Source organism: Carassius carassius, chromosome 27 (genome assembly GCF_963082965.1).
Source record: "Carassius carassius chromosome 27, fCarCar2.1, whole genome shotgun sequence".
Taxonomy (NCBI): domain Eukaryota; kingdom Metazoa; phylum Chordata; class Actinopteri; order Cypriniformes; family Cyprinidae; genus Carassius; species Carassius carassius.
In genome coordinates, this window is record NC_081781.1 from 28,545,976 (window position 1) to 28,568,109 (window position 22,134).

The following is a 22,134-nucleotide window of genomic DNA, read 5'->3' on the forward strand; positions in this document are numbered from 1 at the left end:
TTACAGTAATGACAGAATTCAAACCTCTCTGAATAAATGTCTGATGTGAACTGCACTCTATTAGTCTGTACATGTGTGTTTCAGATATTGTAGCACACCGGATGGCTGCTGGATGAGCAGGCACATAAGCATATGTGTGTAAGAGCAGCTCAGGTGCTAAAGTAACCTGGTACACATCAAAGATAGAAGGATCAAAAACGACTTAGTTTAGCTTGTTTATCAGGGGGTGGAGAGAGAGAGAGAGAGAGAGAGAGAGAGAGAGAGAGAGAGAGAGAGAGAGAGAGAGAGAGAGAGAGAGAGAGAGAGTGTGTGTGTGTGTGTGCATCAGTGCGTTTCTACAACCTTAATATGACTCCTTGACATTTTCCTGAAAATGTCATTAACAGCAAAAAGAGATGTGTGATGGGTTGGTGTGTAAAGGGGTTATTATAAACTCTGTAAACACAGCTGTCATTTCTCTATTGTCTCTGTGTGTGTTTTAGAGTAGACGGTTTCATTCATTATAATGGGAGCGATTGAGTTTTGACACATTATAAACATTCCACTTTCCAAGGTCCAAAATAAACGTGTGGCCAACTGAGAAAATTTGCCAGCCATGAAACTTTTTTTCTCCATTATTTTTAGAAGAAAAAAAAACATTTTTAGCACTGTGACAATGGAATTATTTGGCTTCTTTTTTTCCATTTATATTCACATGAACAGTGCAGGCAATTATGTTATATGCCATATCTACAATGAGATAAGCCGTTTTCCTTGTGTAAAACTGTACCAGTCACAAAGACATTAAGATTAACACAACATTCAAGGTTTACAAGCAGTCCTGACAAATTACATTCCTCACCAAATAAATGGCTTTGCAGCAGATGCCCATAAGAAACTTTTTATAAAACAATATAACAAGTTGTTAACAAATAGAGCTGATGAAAGTTACAAAAGCTAAAATAAAGTTTCTACGACCAAGGGGATAAAGCAGAAGGATTGTTTGCACCTGGCAAATTAAACCGCCGCCTTTCTGAGCCTGAAATGGGAATCAATTCTGCACTTGACAGAGGTAGATAATGTAGAGTTTCACATTAGTTGAAATGTGCATTAAAATTATGCTGCTTTAAATTGTATTCACACTCACAATGACGCGTTTTTACCATTTGGCTGCCAATATGCTCATCGGTCAATTTAGGTGTGAAAGCTTGATGTGACTGGATCAATGAAAGGCTTAAACATAAATATTGTGCTAGTAAGACAAAAACATTTCATCACACTTCACCCACAGCTCGCCATTAAAGTGGGTCCTTGCAATCTGCCACAGCTGCACACCCAGGTAAATGGAGGCTGGTGATAGCCATCTGTGCCATCATTATGTCAGCTAATGCAGCTTTTATGCAACATCTTCCTCCTGACAGCATCTAATACCAATGTACCAATGTATAACTGCTCTAATAGAGTAAATACCCCTTCCCCGCACCGAACATCCTGACTTCGCCCATTCTGATGAAAGTGACGTTTAAATGAATATGTAAATATGTGCTGCGCACTTTTTCCTCTCAGTAACAAAATAAACACAACAAAAAATTGAGAAAAAAATGATTTTCTTTTCTTAATAAAAAGCATTGGTTCATAGCAACATGGGTATGCTTGCATGAGTTCTGCAAATTAGCAGTCCCGTGAAGTCATGTCAAATGTGTTTACATGGCACTTTATTCAAATATATTGCTTAAAAGCAGAATTAAACAAAAAAACGTCAGCATCTCATTTAATCAAAAGCACAACCTAATTTGCTACTATAAAGAATTTTTTCTGCATTAGTTAGGCTGCATTAATTAGGTAAACCGGAACCGGGAACACTTCCCATAACACCCGATGTATTTGCTACATCATTAGAAGAATGGCATCTACGCTAATATTAGTCTGTTTCTCTCTTATTCCGAGGTCACCGTAGCCACCAGATCCAGTCTGTGTCCAGATCAGAGGGTCACTGCAGTCACCCGGATCCAGTACGTATCCAGACCAGATGGTGGATCAGCACCTAGAAAGGACCTCTACATCCCTGAAAGACAGCGGAGACCAGGACAACTAGAGCCCCAGATACTGATCCACAGTCAAGACTTTGTCTCCTAGATTGCCACCGGGACAAGACCTACAGGAAACAGCCGGGACAAACTCTTCCAGAAAGTCCGCTTTGGGAAGCCATTCTGAACTCCCAAAACAAACCCAAAACAAACTTTGTTTTGGCCGGATTTTGTTCAAAATGAAACCACATCAGTTCATTCTTCGATTTTGCTTGAAGTATATTGGGGCCTCTAGCGGTCTTTACTTGCATCTACAAATAATTTTCCTAATTATTATAAATTGCTTTTAAAATTCTTATTAATAATTCTAAATATAAGTGAAAAATGAATTATTTGAACAAAGTCAAATGTATGTATGGGACAGAAATAATTGTTTTTGCTATAATTCTCATTTGCATCCTTATTTTCTGAAAGTACAGTATCAATCTATTTTGAAACTCACTGTGTTTCTATTTAAGTTATAACGGTTTAAAAAAAAAGAACTTTTTTTCTTTCATCTTTACAGAGAGAGAAGCAACATGCATGGACTGCAAATATTAGAGGATTTCACGCCGAAAGATCATTAACATAAATGTGTACAGCTCTGTAGAGATGCTAAAGTGGTACTACCACTGTCATTATGTCTCACAGCCCAGTTGCAGAACAGAGAAAACTGTGTACAGATTCAGGCGGGAAGACTCGCTGCTCTAATACTTTACATAACAGCGAATGATCAGATGGACTGGATATTGTTCAGCATCAAAGAGGGATGTCTGACACGGCTCTGCTATCAGCGAATGCACACAAGGGTTTTAGAAAGGGTTGAATGGGCCTATCTTTTTGAAATGCTAAACAGATTTGGATGCGGTGGAATGGCTTGTTCTATAAAAATCTTATATAGCTGCCAGGCTGATCAACAACATGGTGTCATTCAACATTTCCAGAGGCAGGGCTCTGTCCTCTGTATAATTGCCACCAAACCTTTTGTAGAGCATAAAATAGCCTTTGTGCTATTGATGTCTTACTCTATCTAAACTGCCTTGACACATTTAATCATGCTTTACTAAGTCGTATTGACACATTTAGGAAAGCATTAGGCTGCAAGATTAATTAGCTGCATGATTCTTCAATACTCATACAGAATTATTATTCTGAAAATGAACCCTCTAATAATAAACATGGAGGATTTTAACATCTTAAAATTGTAAAAAATGTTGCTCACTGCACAACAAAGAAAAATAAGCGCACAAAAACCTTCCTCTGTGGCTAGACACAGTAAGAATGTTGTGAAATCAAGATAAAATTGACATCACTGGAATCCACACTGTGCAAAAGTCTTAGTATTTCCACAAACAAAAAAGCAATTTATTATATATATATATATATATTTTGTAGTTATCAGTTTACATTTCTAAACATTTCTTTTGCCATTAATTGTGATAATCCAGTGAGATTTTTTGTCATACAGCAGCCAGTGCACCACACAGAGATGTGATCTGATCTCATCATCAGTCTGTCTGGAATAACATAAAGAAGCAGAACAAACTGAGACGGACTCAATCCAGAAGAACTGTGACAACGTCTCAAAGTGACACACTACAGCAAAAGACAAAAATAACTTAAAATCCATTTTTATTTTTTCTCTGTATTTGTACAATAAGTACAGATGTGTATGTAGATCCTAATACTCTTAATGACCCACTTCACATGTATTACATGTGTATATTCTGTTTTGCTCCGCTTTGGTTTAGTTTCCTGTTTCTGTCTGCCTGACTGATTTCCTAGTTTGTCTCTTTGGTTACTAATTAGTCTGCTGATTATTACAACTGTTACATGTTTCACTGATTATCATCCCAGTATATAAGCCCTCAGTTGCCTCAGTTTTTTTATGGCTTGGCAAGTTAATGCATTATTATTGCGTTAACGCATTGATTGATTAAGGCTGACAATTATTTTATCGTGCGTCAATGCAGTTTATTATTATTATGAAAGTCCGTTGCTTACTGGCTCTGAATACACGTACAGACAAACCATGGGTCACAAGAGAGCGGAATTGGGCTACTTTAACACCGTTGCCGTGGGTTGTTTTTCATGTCTGCCGGTTGAAGCGACTTCAATAACATGATATTTATTAGAGCTGAAACAACGAATCGATTTAATCGATTAAAATCGATTATTAAAATAGTTGTCAACTAATTTAGTCATCGATTCGTTGCTAAATAACTTTTATTTGCCGTAAGCGGCTCATTTCGTGCATATTTCAAATCTGCGGTGACCAAAGTGTGGCAGTAATGAGCCACCGGAGGTTTTACTCAGCCAGTACAACAGGAGAAGTAGCGAATAGCCAATAGCTGGCCTTGTTTTATGTCACGTGCTTCCCGAGCAGCGTCTCTGCAGCCATAGACATCATATGATGTCTATATGTCTGCAGCATTCAGCGTGATGTGGGAGTACTTTACATTGAGCCTTTAAAAAAGAAGAGTAACCTGTAAACTCTGCTCTACTGCACTGTTTAGGGGACGTTCACATATCGCGTCTTTTGCGCGCTCAAGTTCGTTATTTCCAACACCGCATCGCATCGAGTTAAAAACATTTAAACTTTTCAGAATGCCGCAACCGCACCGCGGGTCATGTGACAAGAACTAACCAATCAGCTTCATCCTTTCCCGTAACAACGTTAAAAGCTCAGTCAAGATGAAAGGAACAGCTGATCATAGTTGTATATGGATTTCCATTTTGAAATAAACTTAGTAGCAGAGCTACTGCAAGCGATTTATTTGAGCTGCAAATCCATTTATCCTTTGCTGAAATTTCCGCGTCTTCAAGGAGAGAGCACGTCATGGTTGCTTAGCAAAGGCAGACGCCTCAGGGGCGCTTCTGTGCGAGCGCTTTGGAAAGAAGGAGAAAGCGGTGCGCCTAGCGTTTTCCACGCGTTTTTAGGCGCGATTTGTGAACGGCCCCTAAGACTTTCATTTGTGCAGATTATCCAGTACAATATTGTTTGCAAATGTTTAGTCGTAAAAGCTGATAACATTGCTTTTTAACAGTTAACATTTAAAGCTTTACAAACATGTTCTGTGATCAGTTTGTCGTTTACCAGTTCAAAATTCAGTCGTGCAGCCTAATTATGACTGAATGAGAGAGGTAAATGTAGATATTTGAAATGCACTTTTTTTTCTAAGTATTCACTACTCTTTTTCACACAGCAGGTTTTTTGTGTGTGTCCTATTTTTTTTTCTGGACAACCTTCTGATGGATTTTACTTTAAATTGTGAGTTCCATTCAGGTTTCATGCCATTGGCACTTTTTTTGAAGGATTGTTTACAATTTCACAGCAAAAGCTATAAAGCTGTTTCCCAGTAAATAATAAAATACAATGCACTGCAATTTTATTCTGTTTTATCCTTATTCTTCGTGAAAATATGTTCTGAAAGATTCCTTAATAAGCTTTGTTCAGGATGTTAAACTACTTTAGGAGCTCTAAGGACTGCCATGGTGAAAACATTATTTGAAATCTCCTTGTGAAATTTGCTAGAGTATGGGTCAGTGTTCTGATTGCAGAAGAGTTCGACAAAGGATTACTAACACAATAAAACAACTCCAGGTATATTTTTGATGGGGATATGACAGTGCAAAATGGTTAAAATCTCTTAAATCTATGCTGAATGATAAAGACCATTTATTAATAATTTACTTGGGGAAAAAATGGGAAAAACTAAAATATAAGTACATAAACCGATTAATCAATTAATCGTAAAAATAATCGACAGATTAATCGATTATCAAAATAATCGTTAGTTGCAGCCCTAATATTTATTCCCTGGAATACGAAGAGCCCCGCCAAAAAAAACTATTTTACCCCCCATAATGTGATTTTTAACTGGAGACCCCCTCAAAATGTGATTGGCCTAGTTTTGGACTAGTTTTGAGTAGCGATTGGGGGGGGGGGGTTTCTTGTGAAAACCTGGCAACCCTGACATGAAGACAGCAGAGCAGTGTTCTTGCTCAGCACAGTGGAGTGCATATTTGTTAACATTGTGGTTTACTGAGTCATTTGGGATGTGGTAACACACACATCCCTCTCACAATAAATTGCTTTACAGACCTATCACCAAATTGCCGCTTAGAAATGTTCACGCAATCATGCTAGGTATCAGAAGTTCTGCTATCTGCTAACTACATGCGTACCATGCTCTGGCCCACCTCTTCCAATCATGCCAGGTCTGGCTAAATGAACCACGTCCTTAACACAGCACGTAGCAAATCACACTAGCCAAACAAACCGGGCTTTGGGGGTCAAACGCGCTCAGGCACAGTTAAAATGGCCTAGTGTGAGTAAACCCTCACTCTACCGCATCTCGCATAAATGTATAAATTAAAAAAACTTTTTGCATCATTGCCCAGCACTAATATATGAAGAGTTTGGTTCCAAAACACAATAAACGGCATTTAAAAAAAAAAAAATTTAAGTTTCCGCCAAAATTTTTGTATCTGTATTGTATCTGGTCGGTATTTAAAAGTAAATTTTTTATTTTACACAAAATCCAATATCCACAGAGTTATATTGTCATCATGTTTTCTCCTTTTCTTCCCAAACAGCGACAAACACCAGTCTCTCTTCTCTGCAGAATGCAATATATCTGCTCAACCAATCACAGCGCACCATTCCACACACTCTAGACAGTAATGGCGGTGCTTTAAATACATCCGGCATCCTAGTTTTCCTCATCTACTTTGTAATTTGTAATCCACAAAAAAAGGGCTGCACGATAAATCGCATGTGATTGTCATGCGCATCTCATCATTAAATCTCCATCAAGTGCTTTCAGATGGAGCAGAATACACAGAGCTGTAGATCACTGACAAGCTACACAATATTGCATTCATTAGATGAATTACATTCTATTATGAACATGATATAGCGTAGCTTGTCAGTGCTAGTGTTTGTATTAATGCCATTTATGTTTTTGTTAATACAGCATATAGCACTAGTCAAATAAAAAAATGTAACATGGCAAAGATGAATGCATTTTGCATTTGGAAGTTGAATGTAAGGGAAATGTCATTTTGGGATGTCTGTGGTCTAATGTGATGTTGTTCATGCTCTTGTTCATGGTGAAATTTTCTTTTATTGTTTTAATTATATAACATTTTATGATAGAATTTTTTATGTTATTATAACCTAAAGATGTAATGTGAAAGTTTGAAACAGAAAATAGCGGTTCTCTTACGAGAGCTCTCTCGTACTGCGTCTTAGCTAAGACGCTACGGGAAAAGTCTCTTTTCACGAAATACTGAAGCAAAAAATTATCCTTAATTTTGTATTTTTGTAAAGCGCATTTGCAGCCATACATGCAGTACACAGCCATAGGCGAGACGGCTCGTTCGCTTCGCGCCCTTCTTGCCACTTCCCGCCGAAACGGGTGTGGCCCAACCTATAAAAGGAGCTCGAAAAGGCTGACTCACCTGATTTTTCATCTCTTCAGCGAAGCTCACGCATCGCTGGATCACGGAGGAAGCAAGTGCCGTCTGAGAAGCATATCAGCGGGACGAGCCATTCTAAAGCTGCAGGCCTCGCCGCCTTCCACTGCCGTTCCTGCTGCGCTGTCCGGCGCCTATATCCTTTGTATCCTTATATCATTATATCCTGTGTGTGTTCGCCCTGTGACGCACACTCACAAAAGAGCTGCGTCTTTTTAAAGATGCCCGACGCGTCTGCCGACGCGTCATCTGAGGAAGTGGATCTCAGGCCCGCGTCGGAGGAAGAGGACACGTGCTCTCTGCTTGCTTCGGCCAGTGAGGGTTGGGCGAGCTCCGTGGATCTCGCGCCCTCTGCTCAGAGGCCCAGCAGACGGGCGGATATCGATAAGGAGCTGACGCGAGTGCTCGCGCTGGCCGCGGCGAGCCTCGGCCTCGAGTGGTCTGCACCAGCGCCCCCTTCTCGTTCCCGGCTGGATGGTAGCTTTCTCGCGGATGAGCGTTTTTCTCCAAACTCAAAGCACGCCCCCTTTCTTCCTGAGTTCACGAAGAAGTGGCGAAAGCTTAGAACGCTCCATATTCGGCGAGAGTCCGTTCATCTGTTTCACCAGCATTCTCCACACTGGACGGTGCTAAAAACAGAGGCTACCTGTCACTTCCGCCGGTGGAACAGGCTATAGCAGCGCACCTTTGCCCGCCCTCTGCTGGACGGCGGACTAAGGCAGCGTTGCCATCCAAAGCCTGCCGCATGACGTCATCGCTGCTCGCACGGATCTTCTCTGCTGCTGGGCAGGCTGCATCTGCGCTGCACACCATGGCCACGCTGCAGTGAACACGCTGCACGAAAACGCTCACTGCCCCGCCTTCTTTTCCAAGAACGAAAGCGCGCTGTCACGGAAATGGCCGTGCTGCCCGCTTTATGCTTTCCCTCCCGTCTCCCTCCTTCCGTAGGTGATAGAACGGGTGAAAGAAACGAGATGTTCAATACTGCTTGTAGCACCTCTTTGGAAGAACCAACCATGGTTCCCAGATTTGATGCAGTTAGCAGATGTCGCCCCGTGGCCAGTACCGTTGAGGAGGGACCTCCTCTCGCAGGCCAGGGGCTCGACTTGGCACCCTCAACCGGAGTTGTGGTCCCTCCATGTGTGGGCGCTCAACAGTTACCTGCTGATCTCGCAGTGGGAGTGCTAAATACCATCACTCAGGCTAGAGCTCCGTCGACACGACGTCTGTATGCCTCGAAGTGGTCGGTGTTCTCCAGCTGGTGCACAGCTCGGGGATGTTCACCCCTTAGTTGTGAGGTGACGGAGGTTCTTTCCTTCCTACAGGAGCTGTTGGATAAGGGCAGAGCCCCATCCACGCTCAAAGTTTATGTGGCGGCCATCGCAGCATTTTCTGAAACAGCGCTCGGTCAGTCAATAGGAAGGAATGATTTGGTCATCCGCTTCCTTAGAGGTGCTAGGAGGCTGAATCCTCCCAGACCTCCGTCAGTCCCTATGTGGGACCTCGCGGCGGTTTTGGAGGCCATGAAGGGTCCCCCTTTTGAGCCTATCCAATCAGTTAGCCTTCAGCATCTGTCGTTCAAGACAGTATTCTTGTTGGCTCTTGCTTCAGTGAAGCGTGTGGGTGATCTGCACGCATTCTCTGTGAGCCAGTCGTGCTTGGAGTTTGGGCCTAATGACTCAAAGGTCATACTCAAACCTAGGCACGGTTATGTGCCGAAATCCCTCAACACGCCGTTTCGGGCTCAGGTTATTGCCCTGTCTGCCCTGCCGGTGTCAGGAGAGGATAGAGACTCGAGTCTTCTTTGCCCTGTCAGGGTTTTAAGAGCTTATGTGTCTCGCTCTGCTGCCTTTCGGCAGACGGAGCAGCTGTTTGTCTCGTTCAGTGGACGTTCCAAGGGAATGGCTGTCTCGAGACAGACTCTATCCAGATGGATAGTTGACGCCATAGCATTAGCTTACGCTTCCAGGGGCCTTCAGTGCCCGTTGGGCGTCAGAGCACACTCCACAAGGGGCGTCGCCTCGTCGTGGGCATGGTCTACTGGGATCTCCTTGCAGGATATATGTATGGCGGCAGGTTGGGCCTCGCCGTCTACATTTATAGAGCACAAAGCTCTATAACCTGGAGGTTCCCGCCTTGCAAGCAAGGCTGCTGTCGGTATAGTCGAATCAGGGCCCTGAGGGGAACTCTGAGTTCGTGAGCGTTATGCGCTGCCGACTGTTATATGGGCAGTATTGCGTAAGACCCGCATTGCCACATTGGTCAGGCTTTGCCTCGGCTGTGTGATGTCATATTGCCGCATCTACGGATGTTGCTAGATATGGGACGGAGGGCTTCCCAACTTCCTGTCCTGGAATCTCTGCGAGTCCCTCAGGTGACTGTAAATCCTGGGCGTTGCTTCAGGTTTATTGGTGTGTGATCCCTGCGTGCACGGCGTTTTACATGGGGTTCCCGTAGCGTCTTAGCTAAGACGCAGTACGAGAGAGCTCTCTTAGAGAACGTACTCGGTTACTAAACGTAACCTCGGTTCTCTCTAGAAGAGCGAACGAGTACTGCGTTCTCTGCCGTGCGTACGAGTCAGCCTTTTCGAGCTCCTTTTATAGGTTGGGCCACACCCGTTTCGGCGGGAAGTGGCAAGAAGGGCGCGAAGCGCCCTTATTGGTCTGATGTTGCATCAGCCTGCACTCGATAGGCTGTGCAGTTGCCGCAGAACAAGCCAATGAGCGAACGAGCCATCTCGCCTATGGCTGTGTACTGCTGCAAATGCGCTTTACAAAAATACAAAATTAAGGATAATTTTTTGCTTCAGTATTTCGTGAAAAGAGACTTTTCCCGTAGCGTCTTAGCTAAGACGCAGTACTCGTTCGCTCTTCTAGAGAGAACCGAGGTAACGTTTAGTAACCGAGTACGTTTTCATCTTGCCACTTTCTTGGTAAAGAAAACATTTTTACTCAAATTAAACAATTCATATATAAAAATTTTAAGTAATTAAATAAAGATATCCCACAAAGCACACTTGTCAAGTGTGTATAACAACAACATTTCAAATTTTCCATTCATTCTGTTTGGAACAGGTAATCTGTAATGACCGATTTCATTGTCGTACATTACACTGGTTTCAGGGTCGCAGGAGTCCTCTTTTAAAATGAGAGACTGGAGGACATGTGGAAATGAGGATAGCAGAGCATGTGAGGGACGCTCAGATGCCCAAAGCAAACACAAGACTGGAATTATTAAATATACCTGGCTAACGTGCACCAGCAGTGTTACACTATCACAACATTCTGGAGATCTGTGTGTGATGCACAAAGCTCAGAGGTTCTGAGTCACTGTACAGAAAATGTCTCATTGCATTACAGTGAAAAAAAAGTCCATATCAGGGCAGCTATGAAAGACGCTTATAGAAAGCACAAACATCATGTCAGCAGAGAAATTACATTATGCCGTTTAAATAGAGGGCTACTGAGGACACTTACTTTAATACATTTTTTTAAACATACTGATGTGACTGATTGGTTGTCATGCAGGAACGTGGTGTGTGTGACCTTTAGCTTGCATTTGCAGAAAGATTGAACAATATTGGAAAAATGGAAATAACCTGATGGGTATTTTTATGATTTCTGCAGCTTTTATGATGCAATTGTAAGCGCCTCTCTCTTCAGTTTTGTTTCTAATCAGTCAATGGCACATTGAAGCCCAGCTTGTGTTTTCAATCCGGCACACCAGCGGGGGACCTCTTGTGTGTTTATCCTCCTGGGACCATATACTGTATGCCACATATTTACAGCCGCATGCCTGGTGCATTCTGAGCTTTTAGAGAAAACAAATGTTGGGGGGGATTGAATTTTTAAAAGATGCACAGTCCATTTTATCTGGGGTTCTGCAGGTTTTATGAGATAAATTTAAGACCTTTTTAAGACCAAGTAAAGAAAATCAATATGGTCTCTAAATGTATGTTTTTTTAAGTCTTGTATTTTCCAGTGCAAATGTCTGAAGATTCTTAAATCAAGGTACTACTCGAGAAGCAAAATTATACAGTCTTAATAGACTTAAGTGGTCTTAGCTGAGCGAGTGATTATTTGTAAACTCACATTATTTGTAAAATCTTGAATTAAGGTTCTTTAAGATAATACATATTGGAAAAGAAGAAGCTTTTTGTTTGTTTGTTTGTTTTTGCAGTGCATGCAACATTTAATGCCATGGCTCTATAAATGTAAGACTTTCTGCAATGTGATTTAACAAATTGTTAGGCCTAAATTTGCAGAAGGATTAATTAAGACTCTTTACCTTGAGTTTAAGAAGTGTATGATTATATGCATTTTTCTTACTGTCATATTTCTTGTAGATAAAGGTCAGTCTAAAAATTCAGTGACTGTTTAAAAGCATCTTTTTTATTATTATTTAATATATATTAAAAAAAAATGGAAATGAAAATGCAAATCACTGCTTACTCAGATCTGAATGATCTAGAGTGTATAAAGGACTTACTATCATTTTTATTTATGGGACAAATAAGAAATTTGGTGCAGTTATTGATATTTCTATGATGTAAATATGTAATGTAACAGACTACTTACATAAAACACATAAATATCAGTTCTCGCTATATCTCCCAATATTATATCTCAGTAAGATGATATTTTAAATGTTTAGTTTGATGATCAGAGCTGTAGTTTTTATTATGAAGGCAATGCAACACGATGATTGAGAGATCAAATAAACCTTGCTCAAAAGTCTGACGATCAAATACTCAACATTTTTGATCATGTTGATAATTTAGTGACCTTAGAAATTTGTGTATAAAGAATAATACAGTACAGGGATAATTATAATGTTATGACATAATAATAAAATTATTTTTCTGCTTTATACCTTATTATGAATTTTTAAAATGTTTTGTAGCTTAGCAGCAATATTTGAGCATAATTCATGTTGACTTCATACAAAACAAAACGTGTGCTATTAAATGAGAATTGTGTCTAGATTTGAGGCTCATAATGACACCATATAATACCACATTAACCATGGATTATTACTGCCATTAACTGAAATGCTTATGAGCAAGCCTGAAAGAATCTAAAACAAACCCTCTTATTTACTCTTCAGCTCACTGCAGGTCATACATCCCCAGACCTTGCATTTGCAGTCATAGTCTATTTCTCTTCTATCAGTTTGTGTTTGTGTCAGACTCACCCCTATAGGCTGGAAGATAAGACCGTCAACTTCATGGCTGACCTGCGAGGTGAAACTGCCCTCCAGGAGCTGTGAACAAAACAAAAGACACTGAGAACATATCATGTGTATATAGCACAAAGAACAAGAGACGCTCTCCTGGAAAGAGCAAAACTTGCCCTTGTTAAACTTTGAAAGAACAATGCCTTCCAAACAAAGTTTCCAAAGCAGATTTCCCAAACACTCTCTCCATCTACCTATAGTATGTTTGGAAAAAAGGTATCACAGTGCCAAAACTCAAGCCACTGAGCCAGAAGTTGACATGTCAGACTGCTTCCACAAACACAGAGGCGTTTCGAAAGAGCCACTGAGCAACAGTGTTGAGTCTTTTAGAGGAACCCAACATATGAACGGTTCATTGCTTGCATATTAAACAGGGATTTGTGAAAAAATATAATTTAAAAAAGTCCAATTGAAGACAAAATTATGAGTTATATAGTTTATTTAGCAAGCTTGGAATACAAATAGAAACAAAATTATAACCAAGAATAAAAAAAGTCAACAGGTCAAAATGATTAGCCCTCTGATGTTAGTTGTCAATGGTGTATCATTTTTGCTTGATAACAGCCTTTAGTTGGTTTGTTGTAGTTCTCAACAAGTTTCAGGCATGTCTTCTGAGGAGTCCTCCATAGCATATCTCTCAGGCTCCTCCAGATTTGTTGGACTCTGGTCTTCAGTGTGACCCACAGATTTTCTATTAGATTCAAGTCTGAGCTTTGTGCAGGCCAGTCAAGGACGTTCACTCTGCACATTTAGAGGTAGTTCTACACCAGAAATGAGGTATGCTTTGAGTCGCTATCATGCTGGAAGACAAAATGTTGACCCAAAGCATCTTTTGTTGCAGATTGCCTGAGGTTGTCTTCCAAAATCTTCCCATAGTCTTCCGTTTTCAGAGCTTTGCGTCTAACTCCTAATTTGCGTATTGATAGTAAGTTATTGTAGCAGTTACAGTGGCCAAAATTTTAAGGACACTAGTTTTTTCACCAGTTAAAAATGTTTTTTAATAATGTTTTTTTAACTACAAAAATTTTTATTAAAGTGCCCCTATTATTCCATTTTAAGGTTGCTAATATTGTTTTATGAGTCTCTTAAAACAGGTTTACACGCATGCAAGGTCCAAAAACATGTTAGTATTCACTTTTTTTTTTTTTTACCTCATTTCTAAAAATTCATAAACGACTCAAAGAATCAGTTTCTCTAAACCCCTCCTTTCCCATGATCCCTCACTGCTGTGATTGGTCAGACGGCACCATCCTTTGTGATTTGGTCCAGAGCCGTAGAGACTGATCAAACAAGTTTACTCTCACAGCGTAGGGCACAGTATCTTCTCCACATGATGTTAACCACACCGAAATTTTACTGTGTTTGTGGGCAGGAAAGTTGGAGACGTAGAATGTGTGCAGACATTATGCAAATATGTTACTTTGTGATGTAGAGCCGTAACAGAATAAGATTAGAATTTCTGACGACTAGTTTCGGAGATCGTGATCAGACTTTTTTTTATAGACAATAAATTTAAGTATCTTGCGCTGTCGGCTTCACAACTTTGCAAATAGTTTATGTTCACATACAGCTACATGACAGTGCATGAAAGGTAAAATATAATAGGAGTACTTTAAGTAAGTTATTTCTATCTTTTGCTGTAGTGTGTCAGTAGGAAATATCAGTTTACGGACTTTTAAAGCCAATTTTAGCTGGTGAAAATACTAGCGTTCTATTAAATTTTGGCCACCACTACATGTTTAGGTCCTGGTTAGGAATAATGTATGTAGAATACGATGCAGAATAAGAAATTAATATGTGCTTTATATTTACTAATAAACAGCCAATACTACTTAATAGTACATAGCTGAGTAGAGACAAAAAAAATGGTTTCAGAGGTGAAGCATGCAATTAAATATTTACTTAAAGATACAAAGTCTTTTTAATCATTTAAATAATGTGCACTGATGAATCAACAATAACTCTAGAAACACATAAGAAAGTAAACAAGGTCCGTTTTGATTTCACTTTGACTTTGCGGAACATCCTTGAGAAATAGCCACCAATGACATGTGTAAACAACACATTATTCAAGTGAAGTGTACAGAAATCAAAAATGCATATCTCAAACATCAGAGTTTGAGTGAGAGTCGACGGAGCAATGAATTAATTCTAATAAATGTTTCAAGACCTTGAGCCTGTTTGCTTTTAGAAGGGATCTCTGCCATCAATGTTCGCTACACGACGCCCAGATATCCTGCTGAACTGAACACTGCTCAACAGAAAGACTCTTGACTTCTTTCATTAGCGATAATCTGTCCTCAGCTGAACGTGGCTCTCTTCGACCTTACCCACAATCCACAGGGACTGTGTATTATATTAGGGCAGCACACAGGGTTACAGCGGCAGTCTTATCAGAGATTTCCTTTCCATTTAATCTCTCAGAAACACGTCTGCGCTGCTGCTGAAAGAGCCATGGATGGTGTATTAAAATTCTAGTCAGTCAGGCAGTCTGCTGCAAACAGCATCTTTCATGCCTTATACAGCTCACCCTCAAAGCTCCGAGGAGCAGAGCCTCGACCTGCAGGATTCACAGAGAAGTGGCTAGTTAAAGGCTCGTTTCCATATCCAACCCCGTTTAATGAGGACATTATGGCTTAATGAGATCATTAACTCCCGTTAAACTCTTTCAAAGTCGCGTTTGAGATGAAACACTTGTGGTGCAAACCTGTGGGAAGAGTCTAAAGCGCTGAGGAACAGGTTGTTCACGTCGAAACCACTGACGTCGTTCTTTTGTTCTCTTTCATTTTGCTTCTTATCCCTTTCATTCTTTTTTTTTTTTTGTTCACTCACTCTTTTATATTAGATTGTTCTTTTTATTGTTCTTTCATTCATTTGTAGGTCCTGTATTCATTTTTTGCTCATCCATTCTCTTCCTCTTATATCTTTTTTTCAATCTTTCTTTTTTTCCTGTCATTTTCTTTCATTGTGTCATATTGTTTTGGTTATCATTGGTTCCTTTTTTCTTTCATTCTTGAACCATTTTCAAGGGTTGTCATTCTCTTTCATTAGTTCCTCCTTTCTTTTCTTTAAGCATTTTTGCTCTCATTCTTTCTCTCATTTCATCTCAAGTCTTTCTTTTAGTCATTTGCAATCTTTTATTATTATGTCTTGCTCATTTATTTGCATTCTCTGTTCTTTCTCTTTTCTGAAATCTTTCTATTGTGCCATCTTCATGAGCTGCATTCAAAACAAACACACCCTGCTTCACAATTTGCATACTAACCATCCTCTGGAAACAGGGAATGGAGACGAGTCAGAGATGAAGCAGACTGGGATATGAAAGCGATGGTGCTTAGTCCGTTTTGAATTGTTTTGAAATGACATATAATTTTTAATGGTTGAAAATAAAACTGCTTCATTCTAAAGTGGATAATGTCAGAACAAAGGAAGGAAGAACACTATATTATCTGAATAACAATAATGTGAGAAGGATGAATGGAGAAGTATCAAAATGCTGACAGGATGATTGACAGGCCAGTTTATGCTGACATGATGCATGTAATTATAACTCAATTAGTGATTGGATATTTATGTCTAACTCACAGATGAGTTTTGTTGTAATAAATGGCATTTTAATGAAAAACATTGTTCGTGCTGCCTGGGCTTTATTGCAACAAACACAATGGCAGAAAAATGTCAACAAAAAAAGCCATGCATTTGTATTCATCAGACTCCTATATGATATAAATATATGATAAAGAAAACAAATCAGTTCACTAATGCACAAATAATTAGCAAACAAACATGCAATTTTGTATTTGTAACTGAATGCACAATAAACGCACAGCAGTTTGCATTTCTGTTCAAATTCCACTTTTAAATGAGCTTTTTAAATCATGTTTTGTTAGTTTGTTTTGGTTTTATTTATACTTTCAATCATGCAGTTCCTTCTTCATTTCTCTTTCACTCTTTTTTGTTCTTTCCTTTTGTGTATTTTGTTTTATTTCATTAGTACCTTTTTCATTATTTATTCATTTTTTTATTTTGTTTTTTACATTTTTTACATCTCTAAATGTAAAGCCATTTTCATCTGAACTTTGTTTTATATTTGCCTCTCAAGTTTTTAAAACAGTGTGCATTTCATACGTGCATCATATCTTTATAACATTGACCACAGCACATTCATTATCATTCACAAGCTGCCATTTTTGACCTAGATATCGGCGTAAATGAAACGTGCCCTGCATATTACTGGCCAGTTCATGTTTTGAGAGTCAGTCCTAATGCTGAGGAGGCCGCTGAAGGTTTTCAAGAGGGATGAAGACAAGAAGTGACACGGCTGTAGATGATAAGCTGGTGGAGGCACTGTAGTCTGCAGTTGAGATGTCATTCTCTACCGATTACTGATGGGAATCTCTCTCCACTACTCTATTTTCCACTTCCTGTCTGCACATCAGATGGCTGGAGACCTCAACAATGACACCCTCTCAATTCTCAACAGCCTGTTATTATGACTTCATTCTCAAAGACTTCATGCTCAGATCAGACCCCAAACAAGACAAAGCCAAGTCACACACACACACACAAGCTTGGAGGTTCAGGGCATAGTGGAACCAGACTAGAGAAAAACAGACTTATTCATGGTGAACAATGAACAGAGAATCAAATGTGGTTATAAAGCTGCTACTGATGACATGGGGTGAACCTCTTCTTGCTGGAAATTTCTCAGAAACGATCAAGCATGTTAATTTCACAAAAAATGATCCCACTTATCGTTCACAGACATGGAGCGGAAGAGCACAGCTCTTTGGCTGATGTTCCTGATATTGAACTGTAAGGGTCTTTGTATGAGAGCAGGAATATTTATTAAGGAATATCTTATTGTGGGGGCTCATACAGTATCTGGAACTTACAGGTCTGAACAGCGATGTCTAATTAAACCATAAAAAAATGGTCCTGACATTTTGCATGACATATTTACAATCTTACAAATATAAATGAGCTCTGTAAAATAAGCTATATATTATTTCAGGAAAACCAATGAATGAATGTATTCATGTATGGGTTTGTGTGTCTGTCTATCTTTCCATCCCCTCCACAAATAGTTTTCTGCTTATTTTTTTCTGAATTCTGTTTTATAATTTAAAGGGGTCATCGGATGCCCATTTCCACAAGTTGATACTGTATCATTCTTTAGGGTCTTCATGAAAAGTCTTTATCAATTTCTCAATGGTAGTGTAAAAAACACCCCTTTTACCCCGTCAAAAACAGCTCTTGTCAGAGCAAGCCTTTTCAGTGTGTGTCCCTTTAAATGTTAATGAGCTTTGCTATCCCCATCCTCTCCCTCTGTGGGGTGAAGCGCAGTTCTCTGAGGCTGTAAACTCTAGCCGTGGAACTTGCTATCTAGCACATTATAAGAAATGGCGATTTGCAAAGATTCATAAAAAACCCTTATACTCACTTCTTCTGTAGCTAAAGCTGGATCATGAATGATTCGCACAAACATAAATGCATTTGGGTAGATCGGGAGCACATTCCTTTCAGAAACAAAAGCTGTGTCTTCAGCGGCTCAGATGTCAGGAGTAAATAATGACTGCTACGTTCCTTATTACATAAAAAAAACCTTGAAAGGATAGTTCACCCAAATAGCAAAATTATGTAATTAATAACTCACCCTCATGTTGTTCCAAACCTGTAAGACCTCCATTTATCTTTGGAAAACAGTTTAAGATATTTTAGATTTAGTCCGAGAGCTCTCAGTCCTTCCATTGAAGCTGTGTGTACGGTATACTGTCCATGTCCAGAAAGGTAAGAAACCCATTATCAAAGTAGTCCATGTGACATCAGAGGGTCTTTAGATTTTTTTGAAGCATCGAAAATACATTTTGGTCCAAAAATAGCAAACACTACCACTTTATTCAGCATTGTCTTCTCTTCTGTGTCTGTTGTGAGAGAAAACAAAGCTGTTTGTGATATCCGATTCGCCAACGAATTATTCGATGTAACCGGATCTTTTTGAACCGACGCGAACTGTTTAAAACGACTCAGTTCGATTTGGTGAACTGAATGATTCGTACGCGAACCAGATATCACAAACAGCTTTGTTTTGAACTCTCTCACACAACAGACACGGAAGAGAAGACAATGCTGAATAAAGTCGTCGTTTTTGCTATTTTTGGACCAAAATGTATTTTCGATGCTTCAAAAAATTCTAACTGACCCCCTGATGTCACATGGACTACTTTGATGATGTTTTTCTTACCTTTCTGAACATGGACAGTATACTGTACACACAGCTTCAATGGAGGAACTGAGAGCTCTCGGACTAAATCTAAAATATCTTAAACTGTGTTCCAAAGATAAACGGAGGTCTCACGGGGTTGGAACAACCTGAGGGTGTTATTAATTACATAATTTTGCTATTTGGGTGAACTAACCCTTTAATTGTTACGCCTGCCTGCTGCCTCTTCCTGGCTCTGCTGTGTATTGCAGGTGCTGGCTGGTGAAATTAATTCCTAATCAGCCTTTTTGAACAGAAAGACTACAAAATGATCCGTGTGTTTTGTGTGGAGAGGTCCTGGCTTTTTTTTTTCTATTGCATTTGGAGTTTTCCCCCTTACGTTTTTTTTTTTAATTAATACCCACACACGCATGTTTTCCCATAGAGGTTTGTTTAATTATTTGATTTATATATTTTGATAATAAATTGGCTTATTGTTGAAATATTGGGTTTGGTCTTTTTTATGTTGCAGTTAACGAGCCAGCTATAACATAAAATTGGGGTTCTCGTCTAGGATTTTTGAGGTTGATTGGGGAGTTTTTTTCTATCTATTCTGGATTTCCATATGAATGGCTTGTTCCATATGAATGGCTTGTGCTTAGTTAGAGCAGCGTATCTCAATTCCAGTCCTTGCCCCCCTGTGTTTCACATTTTGTATGTTTCTCTTATCGCTTCAGACATTTGTTCTATTCGAACATAAATGTCCTGTGAAGTGGACATCACAGGATATCCCACCATGATTCCAGTTCCAAGCGAACGTCTATGTTCCATTCAAAGTGAATTTGAAAACTTCTAATTGAAGTGTGCGAGACGTGAATTTAAATTTTATTTATTTACAGAGGTATATGATGTCACACTTCTCTGTGTGTGAAGACGTTGCGCAGCGCAAATCCGTGAATGAATGTTCTGAAGTGAAGTAAACTTCAACAGATTTTCCCGGCTCAGGGAGTAGGGAGCAATGAACAATGTGTAGGGACCATGTCAATCGGAACACAGACAGGTGCCAAATCCTGCTGGAAATAGAAATCAGCATCTTCCAAAAGCTGGTCAGCAGAAGGAAGCATTAAGTGCTCAGAAATTTATTGGTAAACGAGAGCAGTGAATTTGGTTTTCAAAAAACACAATGGACCAACACCAGCAGATGACACTGCAACCCAAATCATCACAGACTGTGGAAACCTAACACTGGACTTGGGCTATGATCTTCTCCAACCTTCCTCCAGACTCTAGGACCTTGGTTTCCAAATGAAATACAAAACTTGCTTTCATCTGAAAAGAAGACTTTGGACCACTAGGCAACAGTCCAGTTCTTATCCTTAGCCCAGGTAAGACGCCTCTGACATTTTCTGTGGTTCAGGAGTGGCTTAACAAGAGGAATACAACAACTGAGTTGTGTGTGTGGTGGCTCTTGATGCCTTGACCCCAGCATCAGTTCATTCCTTGTGAAGTTCACTCAAATTCTTGAATCCATTTTTCTTGACAATCCTCTTAAGGCGGAGGTTCTCTCAGTTGATTGTGCATCTTTTTCTTCCACACTTTTTCCCTCCACTCAACTTTCTGTTAACATGCTTGGATACAGCACTCTGTGAACAGCCAGCTTCTTTGGCAATGAATGTTTGTGGCTTACCCTCCTTGTGTAGGGTGTCAATGATTGTCTATTGGACAACTGTCAGATCAGCAGTCTTCCCCATGATTGTGTAGCCTAGAGAACCAAACTGAGAGACCATTTTGAAGGCTCAGGAAACCCTTGTAGGTGTTTTGAGTTGATTAGCTGATTGGCATGTCACCATATTCTAATTTGTTGAAATTGTGAATTGGGAGTCAAAATCATCACAATTAAAAGAAACAAAAACTGAAACTACTTCAGTCCGTGTGCACTGATTTTATTTAATACACAAGTTTCACAATTTGAGTTGAATTACTGAAATAAATTAACTTTTCCATGACATTCTAATTTATTGAGAAGCACCTGTATATCAGAGGCACGATAAAACGGTAGTCTACCTTGTTGATTTTTTTAGTTTTACTGCTGTAGTGTGTTGATCGAAGCTGTGTTAATGGTATATCAGTTAGGGAGGTACTTAGTAATTCAAGCCTGGAGATAAAAGGTGGTGGGCTTTTTAACTATCACTGTGTTGAGTAGTTGCTAGTTAAAAATTACTTCTATTGGGGAGTATAATATTGAACTTTCTGAGATTTTCATAGAAAGGTGCACTAAAGAACCAGTCTTAGAACTTATTCTATTAATAGAAGTATTCTATTACTTTAATTAGTAATTATAAAAAATGCAAGGAGGATATGTTGAGAGCCGTTAAAAGCCAAAACAAAGGAAATTTGTGTGATTGAAAGAGGAACTAGTAGTGCTAGTGAATTGTCTCTTGCATGTGAGTGAACGTGAGAAGAGGGAATATGAAATTAGGAAACTGGAACTTGAACTAGAAGCTAAGAAAGTTGAAGCTTCTATATTTGTTCAGGTAATGCAATCTTTTGATGTAGGTCGAAATATTAAGATGGTCCCTCCATTTTGTGAGCACGATGTAGATAATTATTTTGCCATTTTTGAAAGAGTTGCTTCTTCTTTAAAGTCTGGTCTTCACATTTGCAGTGTGTTCTGGTAGGGACAGCTCAGGTGGTGTTTGTGTTTTTTCCAGAAGACGAGAGTGTAGATTTTAGAAAGGTAAAAGCAGCCATCTTGAAAGCATATGATTACTGCCCAGAGGCTTATTGCCAACGATTTCAGGGTTATAAAAAAAAACTTGAGAAACAAACTTATGTGGAGTTTACTTGCGAAAAAGAAATTGTTTACAAGATGGTGTCAGTCTCAAAAAGCAGGAACTTTGAACCATTTAAGAGAACTGATTCTTGCTGAAGAATTTAAAAACTGTGTACCAGCATCAATGTCTACTTATCTAAATGAACAAAAGGCCCTTACCTTAGCCAATGTGGCTGTATTGGCTGATGAATTTGTTTTGACTCAGAGTTTCTTTTCATAGTAAAGTGTCAGGTGATCAGAATAAGAGGTCTGGTCAAAATCGGTGGACATTTCCAACAATGACACTGGGCACCGTTTCAACTGTCCGAACACTTCATCAGAGATACTGGAGCGGCCCA

The 22,134-nt window shown here is 39.5% G+C and overlaps 1 protein-coding gene across 1 annotated transcript in view; it reads right to left on the reverse strand.

The window, feature by feature from the left end:
* rngtt (RNA guanylyltransferase and 5'-phosphatase) overlaps positions 1–22,134 on the reverse strand; it is a 125,615-nt gene that overhangs the window by 44,066 nt on the left and 59,415 nt on the right. The window contains exon 12 of the mRNA XM_059513328.1: positions 12,720–12,788. Within this exon, the coding sequence (XP_059369311.1) occupies positions 12,720–12,788 (69 nt within the window). The remainder of the gene's footprint in view (positions 1–12,719; positions 12,789–22,134) is intronic.